Raw genomic sequence first — 19,793 nt, 5'->3', positions numbered from 1 at the left:
GCCCCTGTTCCCTTTTCCCTTTTTCTTTTACTCAAAAAACATTTTCACCATGACTGTAGCCATACCAACTAGACAGATGATTTAAACTGCAAACTGTTGAGTTTTCCCCCCGACTCAAAGCCACTATATCATTCTGTAGTTTAGATGTTCCTTTTATTACTGAAAGGTCACAAGGAAATTTCTCTAACTTTTGGAATTTAAACTTTCCATGTCTATGGGGTCTATATCATTAGTAAGTAGAGAGTTAAATAGCTGTTAACAGTAGGAGACACATTTTACGCTTAGTAATGTGCTGTGCTGTGCTGAGTCACTCAGTCGTGTCTGATTCTTTGCGACCCCATGGACTACAGCCCTCCAGGCTCCTCTGTCCATGGGATTCTCCAGGCAAGAAACTGGAGTGGGTTGTCATGCCCTCCTCCAGGGGATCTTCCCTACCCAGGGATTGAACACAGGTCTCCTGCATTGCAGGCGGATTCTTTACTGTCTGATCCACTAGGGAAGCTGGTAGGTCCTTAGATGTATATGTTCATTTAATGTTCACAATGACACTCAAGTATTTTTATTATCATCTCTATTTTGCCGATGAAGAGATTGTGGTACAGAGAGGCTAAGTACCTTATTCAAGTAAGAAGCAGAGCTGGAATTTGTGAACAGAATCCATTTCCATGTTCTCACTCACTATGTATTTCTCAGAAGCACTGGTTCCAGAACATGTCTGATAAACAAGGATTCTGTGGTGAAGTGAAGTTTAGGAAATACTGGGCACTGTTGCCTTCTCACTGGTTCATATTTCCCACCATGTTAAAGGCTGAGACTCTTCTGAACTCCTGTGGACATGGGATTTTTCCCTATTAAAACACATGGGAAAGCTCTGACATAAAGGAATGGTTCCAACTCACTCAGAATAATTCTGAAAATTACGTATAAATCGACATAGGTGTGTTCCTTTCTTTAGGTTAGCTGCACATTGAAGCAGCTTGAAGGGAGTTAAGACAACCAGCTACAATTCCAGTAGTCAAAGCAAATTAGAGGCCCTACCATGGGGCTAGCAGTTTCATCAAGCTGTCATCTCTTTAAGTTTGTGAACTGCTCTAATCTAGCTAGACACAAATGAGGAAAACTGAATATCCTTACACTGGGGGCGCTGATAGAACACAAAGCAGGAGTGACTGAGTGAAGCTGTGGCTTTGGAAGGCGCTGGTTACCTCAGGCGCCATACTCTGCCAAGGACAGAGGTTCAGCCTCCCATCAAATTGGGGAGACTGCCTCCGAGATATAAATGCAAACACACCTGAGGTTAAGTGGATTCAGATTCCAGTGTGGATAAAGCAGCAAAAGTCCATCTCCATCACTGCTAGGAAAACAAGCTAAGCCATAAATCCTTCTGACAACCCCCTTCCCAACATAAACACACACACTTTTGTCCATAATATTTAGTTTGTTGAACACATATTGCTTACTTTACAACTGCTTAGACTCCTGGCCTATTCATAAGAGGCTACCTTTAGTACTTCCACAGCCTAAGGGAAGACAGTGGAGGGGTTCCTAAGTGTAGTGTGGCTGAGCAGTGTCTTGAGTGGAGCAGGAGGGACCCCTTTCTATCACTCAGGTGAGCAATCCCTTGAAGATGCAACAGGTAAGGCTTCAAGAGCTGTCTCCCCAGTTTGCCATAGCCATATGGGTATTTAACCTCCACAGACCATCTTGATTCCCTCAAGGAGGCAGGTGAGCATTGTGGTTAAAAAAAAAAAAAAAGAAGAAGGTAGGTTACAGATTCAAGTTTTCTTGGATTCAAATATCTGTCAGTTTCTGGCTTTATGATCCTGGACAAGTTACTCAGACACCTTGTGTTAGTTCCTTCATCTATGAAATGGGAATAACACACAGCCACCAAGAATATGAGATGATTGTGAATTACACAAGGTACCAAGATAGCTTCTAACACAACCTGGCACTTAATATGTGTTCATTAAATGTTAGCGACCATTTTTGTATCCTCTTTCAGCTTCAATTTGTCAGATCTTTCCCCAGTATAAATAGGATGAACAACCCAGGGAAGATGATGATAAGAATTTGCTTCATGGTAATGCTTCCATGCAGTTTCTATAAGCACATGCTCACTGTTATTTTAAATGTTATGATATTTTGCCCCTACTAGTTATAGGAAGAAAGGATAAGAAAATACACTTTTTCTATGGTGAATAGAACACTTAGTGATTACCAAAATCCAATTAAGTCCAAATTCCAGTTTCAGTTATTATTTAACACCCTAAAATAGAATTCTTTGTTTTCCAGATCAGAGCAGTAGAGGGTACAGCTGTTTCAACCGCTAGCCCTTCTCTGCTCATTAATGGATCTATTCATTTAACTTATGTGCAGTTCTTACAAGACCCTAAACAAATGCTTGATGTCAAAACAATTACTCACCCCTACAGAGGAGTTTTACCCCTAAGGATCACAGACAAGAGTTTATAACCTAGTAGGTCCTTCCTAAGTCTGGCAGAAGAATAACTTCATTTGTAACAATTCTGAAATCTTCCCCAATGGTTTCAAGCCTTAAAAATCAGGAGGTACAGAAAAGAAATACATGGAGCTAATTGATTATATTTTACTCTCAATAGTTATACTTGATAAATGAAAAATAACTCTTTAATGTGAAGACATACCAAAAGCCTTTTAAGTTCTAACTTATATCTTTGGTTTTGTCTTGTTTACTTGCTAAGTTGTGTCCAACTGCAGAAACTGACTCTGCAAACCCCAAGTACTGTAGCCTCCCAGGCTTCCTCTGTCCAGGGGATTTCCCAGGCAAGGATACTGGAATGGGTTGCCATTATCTTTGGTAACACGATTCAAAAACAATGTTTTGGTCCATACCATGTTTTGTCTCATGTTCTGTATACATGTCTATGCAAGTTTCTGCTCTCAAAATAATGAAATAATTTTTCCCCCCAAGAAAAACCATCCAATTATCATTTCTATTCTGTATCTACAGGTTTATCTTAAGAAAGAAGTCATATAGGATGAAGGAGGAACACTGGTAGGGAGGAGAAGAGCCGAAAGAGAAGATCAGAGGTGGTAAAAGATAAAGGGGTGAACTCAGGAGACAGGGACAAGGGAAAGCAGAGCATATCAGTAGGTTGTGAGGTTTCAAAGAGATAAACTCCTCACACTTTGATGATGCACTGTGGGAACACTGGTCTGAACACCTTGGAGCTGTGATTAGTTGACGGATTGCTGCTGGTGGCTTTGGGGCCCTTCCATCTCTACATTTTCTTCAGTTTCATGAGATTTCCAACAAAGGGGGCAAACCTCCAGAGGCCTGTATCCTGTCAATGCCAGGGCTTACAGAAATCAGCCAGAGACTCTGGTTACTCTGGTTCTTACCCCGGGTGCAATTCAGCCACTAAAATAGCACTTGGTGACTGATATCAATGAATAGCATTGAGTGATAGATACAAATACGTGAACATGATGGGGACAGTGGTCATATAGTAAAATATGGATATGTGCTTGATGAAACACTAATGCTAATCGGAAGAAGCCAGCAACAGAGTTTTCCTTAGTTTTTAGGGCAGGGTCTGGCACTTGCCTTTACAGAATCTCCGCTGCTACTTCCCTGACTGCACTAGGTCAGCAGTCCCCAGACTCGTCACAAAGCAAGAGACTGGAATTAGGCTGCTGGGGGAAAAGGGTGACAGAGCAGTATGAACAAAGTAAAAATGTAAAAATGAGGAAGGAAAAGAAAAGGCAACGGATAAGAGAAAAACAGAATGATATTCTCACAATTAAAACGAGTAGACAACATAGAGTGGAATTTTTATCCTTTAACATATGTAGTCTTTAAATGAATGTGGGCTTCATAGATTGTGGAAAATTTTGAATGTGTAAATTTCCATGAGCAAAGGTACCAACCATATTTCAAAAGCCTTACCTTTCGGCTGCTTTAATTATCCTGCAGTTAAAACAATGAAAATAAAACAAGAACCAACAGGCAATAGCAATTGCACATAAACAGAAAACCTGGATGTAGTTTTTTTAAACACTAGAAGGAAGAACTAGCAAAGGACTGTCAAACCAGTCCTTTAAAAAGCAGTGTAAATATATTTTAATAAATATTGTAAAAAGCAAAGCCACATGGTAGTAATGGTTTGTAAAAATGGAGACTAAGGGCCACAAACTTTTCCTGATGTTTGTTTCAAGTCTCAGAAAAGAAGGTTAGTCCTTACATCGAGGGCAACAGTATAATTCATCACACAAACCCCAAAACCTTCAAGAGTGAAGAGGATGCTTTTCATCAAAACACTGGACAACAGGAGGAAACTAGGACTGTCCCAGGCTGTCACCCTAAAATGAAGCTACCTTCAAATCTGAACCTGCAACAATGCATCAGTTAAATGTTCACCTTTTCTCGAGAGTGATATATCAGTATTATGCATATTTTCAAGCCTTCTTTTTTCTTTGCTTATGCTACTGATTCTAGTAATCACTATGAGAGCTGTAATTTGAAAATGCTGAACTGTATGATTGTAGCATTTATATAAACATGCATCACCCCCAAGATGAAGCCCCTGAAAGGTACCTGGTCAAGATTCTTCTGAGCTCAATGGAAGCCCATCTGCCACAGGGACAGGAAGAAGAGGATGAAGATGAAAGTGACTGGGGATTAGCAAGTGTTTCTTGTACTCTGGGTACAGCCAAACTCATTTTTACATTTTGGAAAGGGAACAACAGAGAAAGAATCTGCAAGGTAAAAATAAAAGTGTCCTCTTCCCATTTTAGTGCACAGAAAAAAAGAACAGAATGTTTGTGTCATCTGCCGCTTCCAGGTCATGTCATACTGACTTTTTACATGTTGATCTTTCCAGTTTAGTAAACAGTAGAGGCTGCAACAAAACCAGGGACACCTGCGAACTGCACCTACATTTCTGGTTTCTTTTTGGATTGTTTCAGCTATACCTATGTGTCTTTCCAAGAACAAAGGCAGATCTTTACAGTTCCTATCAAATGGCAAGCTGTTTATCAAAGACCAAAGAAATAAATCCAGAAAAGAGTGCATGCTAGGAGGCAGAGAGACTTCAGCAATACATAAAAATGATTTTAGTTACCTAGTTATTAGAGATAACAAGTTTTGTTTTTTAAGAAGTCTTTGCTAATTAGGTTACTTACAGTCACTAAACTACATATTGTTATAAGATCAATCTGGTTATGTGATCAGTTATAATAATTAAATGGAATCAACACTCCTGTTGTTGGGGGGAAAAAAAGAAAAAAAATCAGTTAATTCAAAGAGAGCCTAACTCATGCCACCTAGAGGAGAAAAGCAGTACGTCTCACAACTTTCTATTTGTGGGGAAAACTGACATGCTCAACTTCCCTGGATATTTTCATCACAGCCTATTAAACAATCATACAATATCATTGGGCTATAATTTAAAAAGAAAACTGCAATTAAGTTTCACCTCAAGAATATTTTCCATTGACTTCTTTTCTAGAGGAAAAATTATAAAGTTTTATTTACCTGTTATCTCCTAGCCAATAATATTCCAAACTAAAATCTACTCTGAAAGCACAGTTTGAATATCTAAATTCTTAATAGCAAAAATGTCAGCCCTTACACTTTCATAAGCCATCTAATGTTATGAAGTATAGCAACCAGAGTTATGGGCAATATATCCTATTTTAGCATAAAAGGCGCTGCAGCCCAGGGAACTAATCCATCCAACAGTTAAGGTGGTTCCATTTCTGCAGCATCCAGGTAATCAGAGAGTAAAGTTTTAGTTGTCAGACATACTCAAGATCTGTAATAAATTCTCCAATACTATGTCGCATAATAAACTGACAGTAGCAGCCAAAATAAAGCCTATCTTTAAACTGCTTAATGCCCAGGAAAATGCCTTTTGATACGTGCTGTCCACCCCTACCTTCCACTAGCCATAGGTTCGTGTCAAGAGTATATGAGACTAAAAAATGTAATACGTGTTTTTCCCCCGGAACAAAGTACAAATTTCTAGAACCTCATTTTCTCTAAGTCATTAATATCATCAAAAATGTGAGTAAATCATTGTTGTGTTTAACGGCATCTATGACTGAAATTTGGATTGGATTGTATTAATTGGCTCTGTATCATGGGGCAAGTTATTCAAGCTACTGCCTGTTTCCTTAACTGTATGTTGGGGATAATAACAGCACCTCCTTCACAAGGTTATAGGAAGACAGACCAGATGAGTTAAGGGTATTAGAAAATGTTAGATAGTATCTGGAACATGGTAATTACTGTATAAAGATTTGCTATTACCACTTTTTCTGATCCAACTCATATTTGAAAGGTTGATGCAGTCATCAGTTGCATCTCTCCAGTGGTAAAGAATCCGCCTGCCAAGCAGGAGATGCGGGTTTGATCCCTGGATCGGGAAGATCCTCTGGAGGAGGAAATGGCAACCCGCTACGCTCAGTATTCTTGCCTGGGAAATCCCATGGACAGAGGAGCCTGGAGCAGTATAGTCCATGGGGAGGCGAAGAGTCAGACACGACATAGCAATGAAAACTGTCAACCCTTAGAATGTTGTATTAAGACAGTATTTAGAGTTTGGGCTCTGGAACAGCTGAAGTGGGTGGGCAGTAAATATGTCTTAGGCTCTCATTTAAATGTCAGAATCTTGGTACTCAGTGTGAGACTTGTCTTTTCAGACCGTCAAAAGTTATTTTCTTAAAAAGAGAATGCATTATGTTCTTATATTCATCTAATGAATTTCTGGCATTTGAAAAATGTACTTAAGCTAGCCATAATGCTTGTAATCTTACATTTTTGGTCTACATGCATTCTTGACATGTGATTTCACCAGTCTTCACAGCCTTCGTGTTAAACGGTAGCACACACGTGGAAGTTACCATAGTGGACAGACATCTGCATGTGTCCTCCTTTCACTGAACTTGTCTATAATTTGTTGCTGTTAAAAATAATGCTATTATATTGTTCACACAGCATTTTCTATAACTGAGATTTTTTCCTGTGGAGGGTTTTTAGAAGTAGAATTACTGGCTGTTCATAAGCACCTACTATCTGCAAGGCTTTAAACTTTTATGGGGGGACCTCATTATCGAGAAGAGGAACACTTACGATTACATAGATCAGAAATGAATACCATATCGACATGTACAGCACCTAGTTCTCCAGCTACACACTACTGTTTCTTCAGACTCCCTCCTAGAGCATGCCGCTGGACAGCCGCTGTGCATGCATTATTCCAGTCCCTCCACTGTAAACAAATGGATCCCTGTGCCTGAGCCACGTGTGTGCTGTGCTTATTCGCTCAGTTGTGTCTGACTCTTTGTGACCCATGGACTGTGGCCCACCCGGATCCTCTGTCCATGGCGATTTTCCAGGAAAGAATACTAGAGCGGGTTGCCATGCCCTCCTCCAGGGGATCTTCCCAATCCAGGGACTGAACCCAGGTCTCCAGCATTGTAGGTGGATTCTTTACCATCTGAGCCACCAGGGAAGCCTGAGCTACAAAGTAGCCTCAAAAACTTTTTGACATTTTTGCAAGGGCACATGGCTTAATAAGAGTCCAAACTGAACTCTGAACTTAACTTTTGATTCCAAAATTTTGCCTTTTGTCACTTTTAACAATGAATACTAGTATTTCTAAAAATATTCCATGTAAATATAGCTTCATTCATCATTAAAATGCATACTTGGGAGTCTTCATGAAGGCCAAAATATGGCCGTTTTGTCATGCAATAGATATTCCTATCATTTCTACCATTTGTAAAGAAGGATAATGTCACCTTGAACCTTCTGGAGGCGAGCTTATTTACAATACACTTAAGAGAGCCCAGTGTTATTATACAAAGACAAATATTATGCAGAAACAGCCCTGATGTTACGCTTGGTACTACTCACTATTTCAGGGTAACTGCTGTGTCTGGCTGCCTGGCTGAGAGCTGATGTCAACCCATTGTTTATGTCCATCCCAGGGGAGGGCATCCATTTTTACCTAAGACTGAAGACTGGTTCTGTGAGTGCGCAGAAGCAACTGTCTAGTAGCTCCGGGGTGAATCAACAGCTGCAAGGCCACCCACGCAAAGGACACAGCTCTCAGCTGTCTCTCCATTCACAGCCCCAGTTGGTCTTGACCCCATACAAATTTGGTGTTCCTGCTTTGATGTTTATGAACCGATTGCATTAAAGATGCAGGATAATGATTCAGGGGTTAGAGAAACTGTTATTTATACAAATGTGGTTAACACCTCATCATTTTAAACGGGCTGTGCTAATAATGCTCATGGTGCACTTTGTTTTCTGTTGGTTTTTTGTTTTTTGCCCCAATCTGCAAGCTACATTTGCTCAGGCAGGATGTCGAGTGTGCGCTGGGACAGATCAGAGCCGCCAGACACCGTGGGAGCCCTGCCACAGAAGGCACTTCCTCCGGAGACCCCCAAAATAAAGAGGCTCCTGTCCAAAGTCCCCAGCGCTGGAATTCACTGGCTTAGATGGTACCTGCTATCCACGGCTCCTGCCATTCTCAGTATGTCCTTTTTTGTGTATCACACACCTAACACCTATTCTTTGAGCATACGGCCATGAGAATTAAAAGTTCAGTGTGTTCATTCTGAAAACCGCAGATGATAATACTAAAAACTCAAATACTATTTGTTACGCACAGTGGCCTAACATATAAGGATTATAGTTACAACTCAGGAAGTAATTACAAAGCAATTTAACACATCTCTTTAAAAAATACAAGTAGTGAAAAAGACATCAACCATAATTTAGTCAGTAAAATCACACCAGTATTTGTATGTACACAGACTGTATCTATCAGTTTATGGGAGAATTCAAGGTAGACTGATGATTCCAAATTTGGCTGATGTTTTATGAGACTAAATATATGCTCTGTAACTTTAATCTCTTCACAGATAGACATACTACCACTAGCCACGTGCAGCTTTTGAATAAAGAGATGCTCAACAGCCACTTGGACTCCATATTGGGCAATGGAGATACACTCCCATCATCACAGAAAGTTCTACTAGGCAGTACTGATGTAGGTACTAAAATTGTAAGAAATTAAACCCACTTCTCTAGCATATACTCTTGTTCAACTATTCAATGAAAACCAAACAGCATTAACAGAAATACACACTCCTGCTATGGTGGGGTGAGGGTGTGAGTAAGGTGAGCAATGTTGGGCCAGATATTAACAAAACATACTCTGTAACTCTGTCTCTGAGTACAACTCATCTGAGTACAGAAGGTTCTTCACACACCTCCATAAAAAGCCCGAAGTCATAACTCCCTAGAAGGATGCTCACTAGACCAGATGGAAGAATAGTGTGTGGCTCTAGGCTAGAAAACATCCTTTAGAGGACCTAAAATTGTTTAAGAATTGCTGGAAGGTATCTTTTCAATCTAGAGTTCTGATTAGATTCATTACGACTCTTAGGACTTGCCACCAGTCATGATTCTAAACATCTTGTCACCTATCTCCGACATGGTTTTACTTCCCAACGTGTTCAAGGATTCTCGTGACTATTCTTTCTGAAGCGTCACTTTTTATAGATGATGGGTGTGTCGGCTGTCATGTCTAACTCTTTGTGACCCCCATGGACTGCATGCAGCCCACCAGGCTCCTCTCATCCATGGAATTCTTCAGCAAAGAATACTGGAGTTGCCATTTCCTCCACCAGGGGACCTTACCAACCCAGGGAATCGAATCCGCATTTCTTGCGTCTCCTGCATCAGCACGTGGATTCTCCACCACTGGCACCACCTGGGAAGCCCCTCCTGATTGACATTTTCAGCCAAGCTTCAGAAAAACTCACCCAAAGGAAAAATTCACTAGGGGGCCTAACTTTACTGCAGTAGTAAGATTCACCTATCCAGCTGGCCCAAAACCATAGATTCCTTTCTGTAGGCAAGGATGCGTCCTCTCTCCTATTTCCAAAATTTGTTCTAACTGCCAATTCACCTCAAACAGTCTTCATACTGTTTCTGCAGAGCTTAACAGACTCTCTACCTATCAGTGATACACGGAGTGGAGATAAACACTAGTCCCATTGATCTTAACAGATGAATTTAAGGAAACAGCAGTTATGAACTCTGCTTCCCTCAACTGAAAATTGTTTCCAAGTAAAAATGAACTTAATGTCAATAGTGTACTGACAAATTAATATATTTACAGACCTAATCTATTTAGTACAGACAAGCTTCGTTATTCCAGGACTCTCTGTTTCTGTACAGTTATTGCACAATTCTATTGTAATAGATTTTTAATCTGCAATTTAATCTGAATCTTTAATCTGTGCAACATCCACTATTATCTTTAAAAGGTTATTTTTTTAACAAGTATTTTTTAAGTCATAGTAGGAAACTGATTTATTTCAAGTTATCACTGTTAATCCAAACTGCCCCAAGATTCAAATCACACAGTGGGCACTTACTGCAGGAAGTTAACTTTAGAAAGAGAAGGTTCGATTTTTTTTTACAGGAGTAAAATTATTCCTTATTTTGCATTAACAATATCATCACTCAAATAATTCTAGCACGGTTCTTGGAACAAGTGCTCAATTAATGCCAGATAAATGTTTCACTTAACTTTCTAATTCTGTTGAAATTTAAATATTAGGAAAATTAAGTTAAGAAGAACAAGGGCAGCTAAAGTTAGTTCATGTCTATGTAAAAATATACCATTTGCTATTGTACATTGCTATGGACTGGAATTTTGTATCCTCCCCCGCAACGCATTCTCCAATTCCTATGTTGAAGCTCTATTCCTGATATGATAATATCAGAGGTGGAGTCCTTTAGAAGGTAACTGGGTCATGAGGGAGGTGCCCTTGTAAGAGACACTAACAAAGACAATCTCTCTCCCTCAAGTAAAGACACAGCAAGAGGTCAGCTGTTGACACACCAGGAGGAGGGTGCTCATCAGACATTAGATTTGCTAGCTCCTTGACCCTGGACTTTCCAACCTCCAGAACCACGAGAAATAACTGTTTGTTGTTTTTGCCACCCAGTCTATGGTATCTGGTATAGCAGCCTGGACTAAGACACACACTCCATCCCCCTCAACACACACACACACTTCCTTAAGAAATTACAAATGTCAAAAAATACTTACTGATTTCTTCAAATGTTTTAAAAGTGAGATTCATGTGGCACACATGTATTAATAATAATATACTAAGCATACTAATGGTCCTCTGTGGGCATTTAAAAAGACTGAAAAAATAAAACTCCCATCCCATTTCACTTATGACTCCTTCAACACATATATTCATAAAAATCTGTACCAAAAATAAGTATATAGAGTGATAGAGAGAGGAAAATATATATAGAGGAAAAAAATTATCCAGAAGACACCGTGTCAACGTATTTGAGCTCCTCTTATCTCTTGGACTTCTCTGCTGTTGTATGTTTGACAGGGACATCTTCGGGTGTCTATAAACTGTAATTAGATGGCCTCATGGTTCAGTACTTCATGGTCCTCAAGGCCAGCATGGGTGGCTAGAGATTAGGTAAGTTGGTGGCCACTGAACATTAAGTATGCTCATATGTGCAAAAGCACAGTGACTGGGAAGTCCTAAGAGGCTTTCCACAATTCAAGCATTCCCTTCGCCCACGTGTCATAAAAGAAGGGTTGGACTTTCCCTTCAATCCCTCTTCTGCAACTCCCTCCAGAGTCATTTCAGGTTCTCAGTCCCGAAAGGGAGCCTCCAAGCTAGTCCATCCAAAGTGTTTCACAGAGACATTTTTTAATGAGTAGAATAATACCTGATCTAGTAGAAGTCTCAGTAACTTTAAAAATGCAGTATTTTAAATTAAAGTACTAACCTACTGTAATGATTCTAAGTTACTGTCAGTCTATAACTTCGTGAGATTGCAAAGCCTAAAAACAAAAAAATAAGTAATTCTAAACTATGCTAATACTGAGAATATCTGAACATCCAGATAAGGGAATATGATAATACCTAGTAATTGGTTTCTTGGTTACTATTTTCCATTGTTCTTTCTAAACAAAAATAAAATCTATTTATTACTATTACCCTAAACAGTTACCAAAACATATACCCAAATACTGTTATATTTTAGATGTCAGAAGAATTTAAATGTTGTAGGGTAAAATATTTAGGGTAGAGATGAGAGATTACTTAAAACATTCACCTAAAGATACACACTTAGCTCCTAAAATAATATGCTAATCCTTAGATTCATGTATGGTGGTATTTTGCTCAATTATTTGATAGACAATATGCAGAAATACTAATATACAAAAAACATTCCATCTTTACGATAAAAATTATTTTATATAATTTAAATATGCTTTACAGCCTTTTAGCATAAGTGATACATTTTTTTCCTTACAACAGCACTTCAACTTTATTTTGGAATAAAATAACTTCTGAGAGAAGAAAATCTACAAATATTCTCTTACTATCAGTTTGAAGCTAAACCAAGGACTATACAAAAACAACTATTTTTTTTTTAACTAAATGAGAAGTTATTTACCCATTTCTATCACCTGATGTTAGCACAGCAGAATTTTTGCAAAGCTTTAATATGATTCAGAAACAGATTAATAGCAAAAAAATAAAATTAAAATCTTTGATTCTGAGAAGGTAAGTTTTTAGGTGCTGCAAATTTCTCAAAATGATCTACATATTAGGCTGCACTGAAATACTTACGTGTGTTAAGTTATATTGAGATATTTAGGTGCTCATGTTACTACTGAGGAATAACTGTTCACATTTATTTATATTACATTGACAAAACAGCAGTCCTATAATTCAAGAAGACACTAAATTTCAAAAGTTTGGATAAATATAAAAATGCATTTTGAGCTCTGCTGGTTTAAGCATTTGATATCTTAGATGTATACCTTCCTTTTAGGATAACAAATACCAGGCCATGGACTAATTTGACTCTGGTTACATAATACTTGTAATACTCAAATGGGTTTGCAAATATAAACAACTCTGCTCTAGCATAGTTCTGAGGGGAGGATTATCCTTCCATATATATAACACACACAGACAAGTGCAACTGGGTAGTAGGAGGCAACTATTTTTATTATGGAAAGATGGTGAAATGAATCCTTTTATAAAATGAACAGATCACTTTTATTAAATAATTCCCCTACAAACTTTGCAGCTTAGGCCCAGTGTCACAGAAATTTTGGAATGGTATTTAAATAGTCCTGCTTTCTCATCTCTTTCTGTTTAATATCTAGACTTTAAAAGCCACCCAACTTAGTAATCTTTAAGGCAACTATAAGGAATCAAGCCTCAACTCAGATGCAGCTTTCTGATGCAGACTATCTGCTGTCTGGGCTTCCCTGCTAGCTCAGTGGTAAAGAACCTGCCTGTAAGTCAGGAGCTGCAGAAGATGCTGGTTCGATCCCTGCAGGAGGGCCTGGCAATCCACTCCAGTATTCTTGCCTGGAGAATCCCATGGACAGAGGAACATGGTGGGCTACAGTCCACAGGGTCGCAAAGAGTCAGATAACGACTGAAGTGAGTAAGCACACACATACGCATCTACTGTCTACCATTTCACTGGTCAGTCTGTCCATAAAAGAAAATTTAAGCTAACTCAAATTAGGGGGAAAAAACTCAAAAATAGGGAAATAAGATCAACTAGAACATGTCAAATATGCTTCCTAAGAAATTGTTTCACTGTTTAAGTTAAATACGAGAATTTCCACCTCAGTAAATCTCTCATACAAAAATAAACATTTAAAATAAATCTAAGTCATTATTTATATACATTACTTAGCATATAAAAGGCAATACAGAAGTAGAAATTTGATACTTCTTAAATCATTATTTGCCAGAGTATCTATAAAGAAAATCATTACCCCAAATCAGAAATGCTAAGATTTAAAAATTTTGTTATTAATACATAGGTTTTCTCAATACCTCACCAAAATCACCACCAACCCTTTCCCACAAAAAAATATACATATTCAGGTCTGTAAGTTAGAGGCTGAAAAACACTAACATCAAGGAGTTCATTTTAATTATGAATTGATGTTGCATTTCCACAAACACTGGTGATATCTGAATGAAATACCAATATCCAAGAGCAGTATGTAAACCTATAGTGAACCTAGCAAAATGCACCTCTTAAGTAGAAATATTTCTTTTTACAAATGTTCTAAGGAACAATGCTTAAAATCATATAAGGTTTGAAATATAATTTTAACAAAGTTTACATAAAAAAAGGAAACACCAAAGTTGGTAATAATGAAAGTCTTTTGGCTTTCTTACAAATGCAATCTCTATAGTTTCCCAACCTTCAGAGTATGAACTATTTTTCCAGGAAAACTAAAACGTAAACTGTGTTTCTTATACAGCGTTATGTGTCAGAGTCACTTCCAGACCCTGGTCCGCTGGTATCTGGTCCGTCACTTTCTTTGTCCCAGTCTTTCATGGATGCTCCCATCATGAAATCATCACGCAAGATCGTCCATCCTGGGCCCTCTTCTGATTTCGCTTCCGTCTGAGGGAAAGTACATGATCAAAATATTCAGAAGTCAATTTCACCATAAGGAAATTTTAAAATTCTAGGCTACAAAACAAACCTGTCGACACTGTTTTATAATAGGAGTGAAACCAAGACAAACGATAGATTAACTATATACATTATGATCGTATACACACAAATATGTAGTACCGTATTAGAAAATGTGAGCCTCATACAAGAACCAGAGGCAGAATTATATTTTTATCTGCAGCGTGTGTGTGTGTGTGTGTGTGTGTGTGTGTGTGTGTGGCGCGGGGGTTGTTTGTGGTGATAATCTAGGTTTGGGATCAATTTTTTAAATCTTCTGACAATCAAAACAGACTTACAAAATATTATTTAACATTTAGTGACAACCTATTAGAAAACATTTGGTAAATTATTTTAACACAGAGAGAAATTTTTAACAAAGCATTTTAATCCAAAATTAATTAAAAGAGTGAAAAATAAAACTAACCTGATACTGTGCTAGGTGTTTATAGATGCTATCACATTTAAAATTTGATAAAAATCTGAACCAAAGGTTATATAAGTTATGATCTCACTGCCTCCCCAAATCATGGTCTCAAAAGACTAGTCACATCCTCAAACCATAAATAACCGAACCGGGCAATAAACATAATGGTCAATTCATTTTGTTTATTCCTAGGATTTATGTAAACTATGCAAGAGGTCTAAGAATTACAGCCTTTTATTTCACGGTACAACAGTACCACCTTGTGGCATTAATTAAGTAGTGCAGGATGCTGAACTAGTCCCTTTTCTTTATTCCGCAAATAGTCACTGAGAACTGCCTATCAAACACTGTCCCGAGTATCAGAAAGAGAGATGAACAAAACAAAGTCCCTGTCTTCATGGAGCTAACAGTCTGTGCTTTTCCACTTACTCCATGCACAGAAATACACAATGTGGGGAAAATATCTAAATATACACGAACCCATTTGGTTAGAGAAAACAGTTACTTTATGGGAGCCTATTAACCTATAAAAAGCAATTATTAGGAGAAAAGATGTTAAAAACACTTACCAGGTTAAGAGATTACTGATCTAATTCTGCTGAAGCCATCTTTTTTTAAAATTTCAAAAAATATAGCCCTGAAACAGTAATACTTTTTTTTTTTTAAAGGATGCTATCACAAACAGGAAAAAATATCTTTTTGGCTTACTCATCAAAGCTTTTTCCTAAATAGAACCCAAAGACTGGAGAGTATATAAATGTGAACAACGATTTCAGAACTGACTTAGTAAATCAAACAGTATACTTTGTACTATAATTTAACCAGCATGAAGAAACAAGAGACATCTGTGTTGGTTAAAAACCCAACCACAGAATAGTTCCAAAGCTTTCTGTGCCGCCACTGACAGAGGGCGACAGAGCAGAAAGGCAGTTTACAACGCTGCTCCTGGAGGACGCCAACACACCCCCATTCCTCATCTCTACAGGACCAAACCCACATTCCTAAGTGACTTCTGCTTCTGTTAAATTACCTAACTGAATAAAGGCCATTTTCCCTGAGTCAGCTAAAGTTTTCTCTGCCAATCTCACCTTACTTAAATAAGCGAGAGCTGTTCCCATCGAACAGAGATCCACTTTGAACCATTAACTGTAACACCTCTGCCAAGTTAATTACTCAAGGTTTTCGATTAAATTCTAAAAAGTATATGTTTCCTGGTATTTGTTGTTAGTCACCAGCAAAGTGAAAGTCACTCTGTCATATCTGACCCTTTGCGACCCCACAGACTATATACAGTCCACGTAATTCTCCAGCCCGTTGGACACTTTGCGACCCCATGGAGTGCAACCCGCCAGTCTCCTCTGTCCATGGGATTTCTCAGAGGCAAGAATACTGGAGTGGGTTGCCATTTCCTTCTCAAGGGGATCTTCCTGGCCCAGGGGTCAAACCCGCGTCTCCTGCACTGGCAGGTAGATTTTCTACCACTGTGCCACCTGGGAAGCTCATTCCATGAGGACAAGATCCAAAGACAAAACAGCAACACGATTTTAGAAGGTGGAAGCAGATGGACCATGTCTTGGCAAAGCCAAGGAAGGTGAATCCTACAACTCCAACTGTCAGTCTGACAACTAACCCAGTTCACCCTGCAGACTCTTCAGGGGAAAAAACCAAAACCCAGGAATGGGCAGTTCTGCTACTTTTGGAAGTAAGATGAAACAGAGGAATCAAGATAAAGAGAAGTAGGTGAAAGTGTTTCCCCTGGATTCCCCTCCCCACTCCCCTGGCAGGAGACTAGAGGTTTAACCTCCGGAGGGGTAATGGGCTAGTGCAGATGAAAGCATTGGTGCAGTACCAAAACCAGGGGATTAAGTTACAAACAAGCACATACACTTCACCTCCAATGAGTCCCAGCCGCCTTCTCATGGTGGACTCCCAAAATGCTGGCAGCCAGAGCTCCTCCAGGGAGATCAGGAATACTCCATAGAAAATCTAACCAGTAACTACTAAATAACACACTAAGGGAAGGCTACATTAAAGCTCACATGTCATGTGGACAAACTCCACATATTCAGAGCGTCCAATCAACTTTTCTAGGATTATTTGTTCTAATCATGAACAAGTAAGATTTATCAAAAAGAAGAGGAAGAATAATATAAACAAACATTTAAAAAGCAACTTCTAATAAAAAGAAACTATTCAAATTAAAAAAAAAACTTAAGGGAAAATATCATTATTATCCCTGAAGAGTTAGGAGATTATATCGTATCTACAAAATGAGAACAGTTGCTATTTTAAAAGAAACATTAGCAGAATAACAAAGAGCTTAGAAGTAAAAGCAGGATGGCTGAAAAAAAAAAAAGTATAAAGGTGAGAAGACAAAGCTAAGGAAATCATGCAGAAAATAGAGCAGAAAGAAAAAAGTAACGAAAAACATTAGAAAAGGTAAGATAACTGGAAAAACAGTCTGGGAGACTCCAGCATGGTGACTACAGGCAGGCAGGGAGGAAAGCCTGGAACAGTGACCTCAAGGAAGACAAACCCCCGGGGGGTTGCTGCTGTTGTGCAGTCACTGAGTCGTGTCCGACTCTTTGTGACCCCATGGCCTGAAGCCCACCAGGCTCCCCTGTTCATGGGGTTTCGTATGCTTTACCAAAATAGTGGGAGTATCAACTTACATTCCCATCAGCTATGCAAGAAGGTTCCCCTTTCTCCACACCCTCTCCAGCATTGGACTTTTACCAGCAACACAAGAGGGTTCCCTTTTCCCCACACCCTCTCCAAAATTTACTGTTTGCAGACTTTTCGATGATGGCCATTCTGACTGCTGTGTGGTGGTATCTCATTGTAGTTTTGATTTGCATTTCTCTAATAATGAGTGATGTTAAGCATCTTTTCACGTGTTTGTTAGCTACTTGTATGTCTTCTTTGGAGAAACGTCTGTGTAGGTCTTTTTTCCCCACTTTTTGATGGGGCAGTTTGTTTTTCCAGTATTGAGTTGTATGAGTGGCTTGTATATTTTGTAAATTAATTCTCTGTCAGTTGGTTCCCTTGCTATTATTTTCTCCCATTCTGAGGGTTTCCTTTTCACCTTGTTTGTAATTTCTTTTGCTATGCAAAAGCCTTCAAGTTTAATTACATCCTACTCATTTTTGTTTTTATTTCCATTATTCTAGGAGAAGGGTCACAGAAGATCAAGGGTTCTATGTTTTCCTCTGTTTTATAGTTTCTGGTCTTACCTTTAGGTCTTTAATCCATTTTGAGTTTATCTTTGTGTATGGCATTAGGAAGTGTTTTAATTTCATTCTTTTCAACCGAGCTGTCCAGTTTTCCCAGCACCACTTACACAGGGCACTATGGAAGATGGTGAAAGTCGCTCAGTCATGTCCAACTCTTTGTGACGCCATGTACTATACAGTCCATGGAATTCTCCAAGCCAGAATACTGCAGTGGGTAGCTGTTGCCTTCACTAAGGGATCTTCGCAATGCAGGGATCAAACCCAGGTCTCCAGCATTGCAGGTAGATTCTCGACCAGCTGAGCAGTACATGGGTGCAATCTCAAAAACGACAGAATGATCTCTGTTCGTTTCCAAGGCAAACCATTCAGTATCACAGTAATCCAAGTCTATGCCCAACCACTGCTGAAGAAGCTGAAGTTGAACATATACCCCAACCACCAATGCCAAAGAAGCTGAAGTTGAACAGATCTATGATGACTTACAAGACCTTCTAGAACTAACATCAAAAACAGTCGTCCTTTTCATCATCGGGGACTGGAATGCAAAAGTAGGACGTCAAGAGATACCTGGATTAACAGACAAATTTGGCTTTGGAGTACAGAGTGAAGCAGGGCAAAGGTTAATAGAATTTTGCCAAGAGAGCACACTGGTCATAGCAAACACCCTCTTCCAAAAACACAAGAGATGACTCTACACAGGGACATTACCAGTGGTCAATACTGGAATCAGACTGATTATATTCCTTGCAGCTGAAGATGGAGAAGCTCTATACAGTGAGCAAAAACAAGACCAAGAGCTGATTGTGGCTCAGATCATGAACTCCTTATTGCAAAATTCAGACTTAAATTGAAAAGTAGAGAAAACCACTCAACTGTTCAGGTATGACCTAAATCAAATCCCTTACGATTATACAGTGGAAGTGACAAAAAGATTCAAAGGATTAGATCTGACAGAGTGCCTGAAGAACTATGGGAGGTTCGTGACACTATATAGGAGACAGTGATCAAGACCATCGCCAAGAAAAAGAAATGCAAAAGGGCAAAACGGTTGTCTGAGGAGGTCTTACAAATAGCTGTGAAAAGGAGAGAAGTGAAAGACAAAAGAGAAAAGGAACCAACCATCTCATCCTCTGTCATTCCCTTCTCCTCCTGCCTTCAGTCTTTCCCAGCATCAGGGTCTTTTCAAATGAGTCAGCTCTTTGCATCTTTGCCAAAGTACTGGAGTTTCAGCTTCAACATCAGTCCTTCCAATGAACATTCGGGACTGATTTCCTTTAGGATGGACTGGCTGGATCTCCTTGCATAAGGGACTCTCAAGAGTCTTCTCCAACACCACGCATGAACACAATATACTACTAAATCATCTGTTATAACCTAAAAATTACACAGTAGAATGAGTACTAAAATACACTGAGAACTGAAGCATACTTTAAGTTAATTTCTATGAAAGCCAGAAGTTGGGCAAATTATCTCACACAACAGATATACATAATTGCAACTTATTTGGATCTTTTCCATAAAGATTGCTTACCATTAAGAATAAAACTTCCTTTAAAAAATGCAGCACCCACAAAGAAAA

At 38.9% G+C, this 19,793-nt stretch overlaps 1 protein-coding gene across 4 annotated transcripts in view; it reads right to left on the bottom strand.

Moving 5' to 3' along the window:
- Positions 1-13,050: 13,050 nt before the first annotated feature.
- Positions 13,051-19,793, bottom strand: part of RRP15 (ribosomal RNA processing 15 homolog) — a 53,028-nt gene continuing 46,285 nt past the window's right edge. For all 4 annotated transcript variants that reach the window (XM_069544617.1, XM_069544620.1, XM_069544616.1 and 1 more), the window contains one exon: positions 13,051-14,503. In XM_069544617.1, the coding sequence (XP_069400718.1) occupies positions 14,360-14,503 (144 nt within the window). In that variant the 3' untranslated portion in view covers positions 13,051-14,359. The remainder of the gene's footprint in view (positions 14,504-19,793) is intronic.

This window comes from Ovis canadensis, chromosome 12 (assembly GCF_042477335.2).
Source record: "Ovis canadensis isolate MfBH-ARS-UI-01 breed Bighorn chromosome 12, ARS-UI_OviCan_v2, whole genome shotgun sequence".
Taxonomy (NCBI): domain Eukaryota; kingdom Metazoa; phylum Chordata; class Mammalia; order Artiodactyla; family Bovidae; genus Ovis; species Ovis canadensis.
The sequence above is the reverse complement of the archived record's forward strand: the minus strand, read 5'-3'. Positions and strand labels throughout refer to the sequence as shown.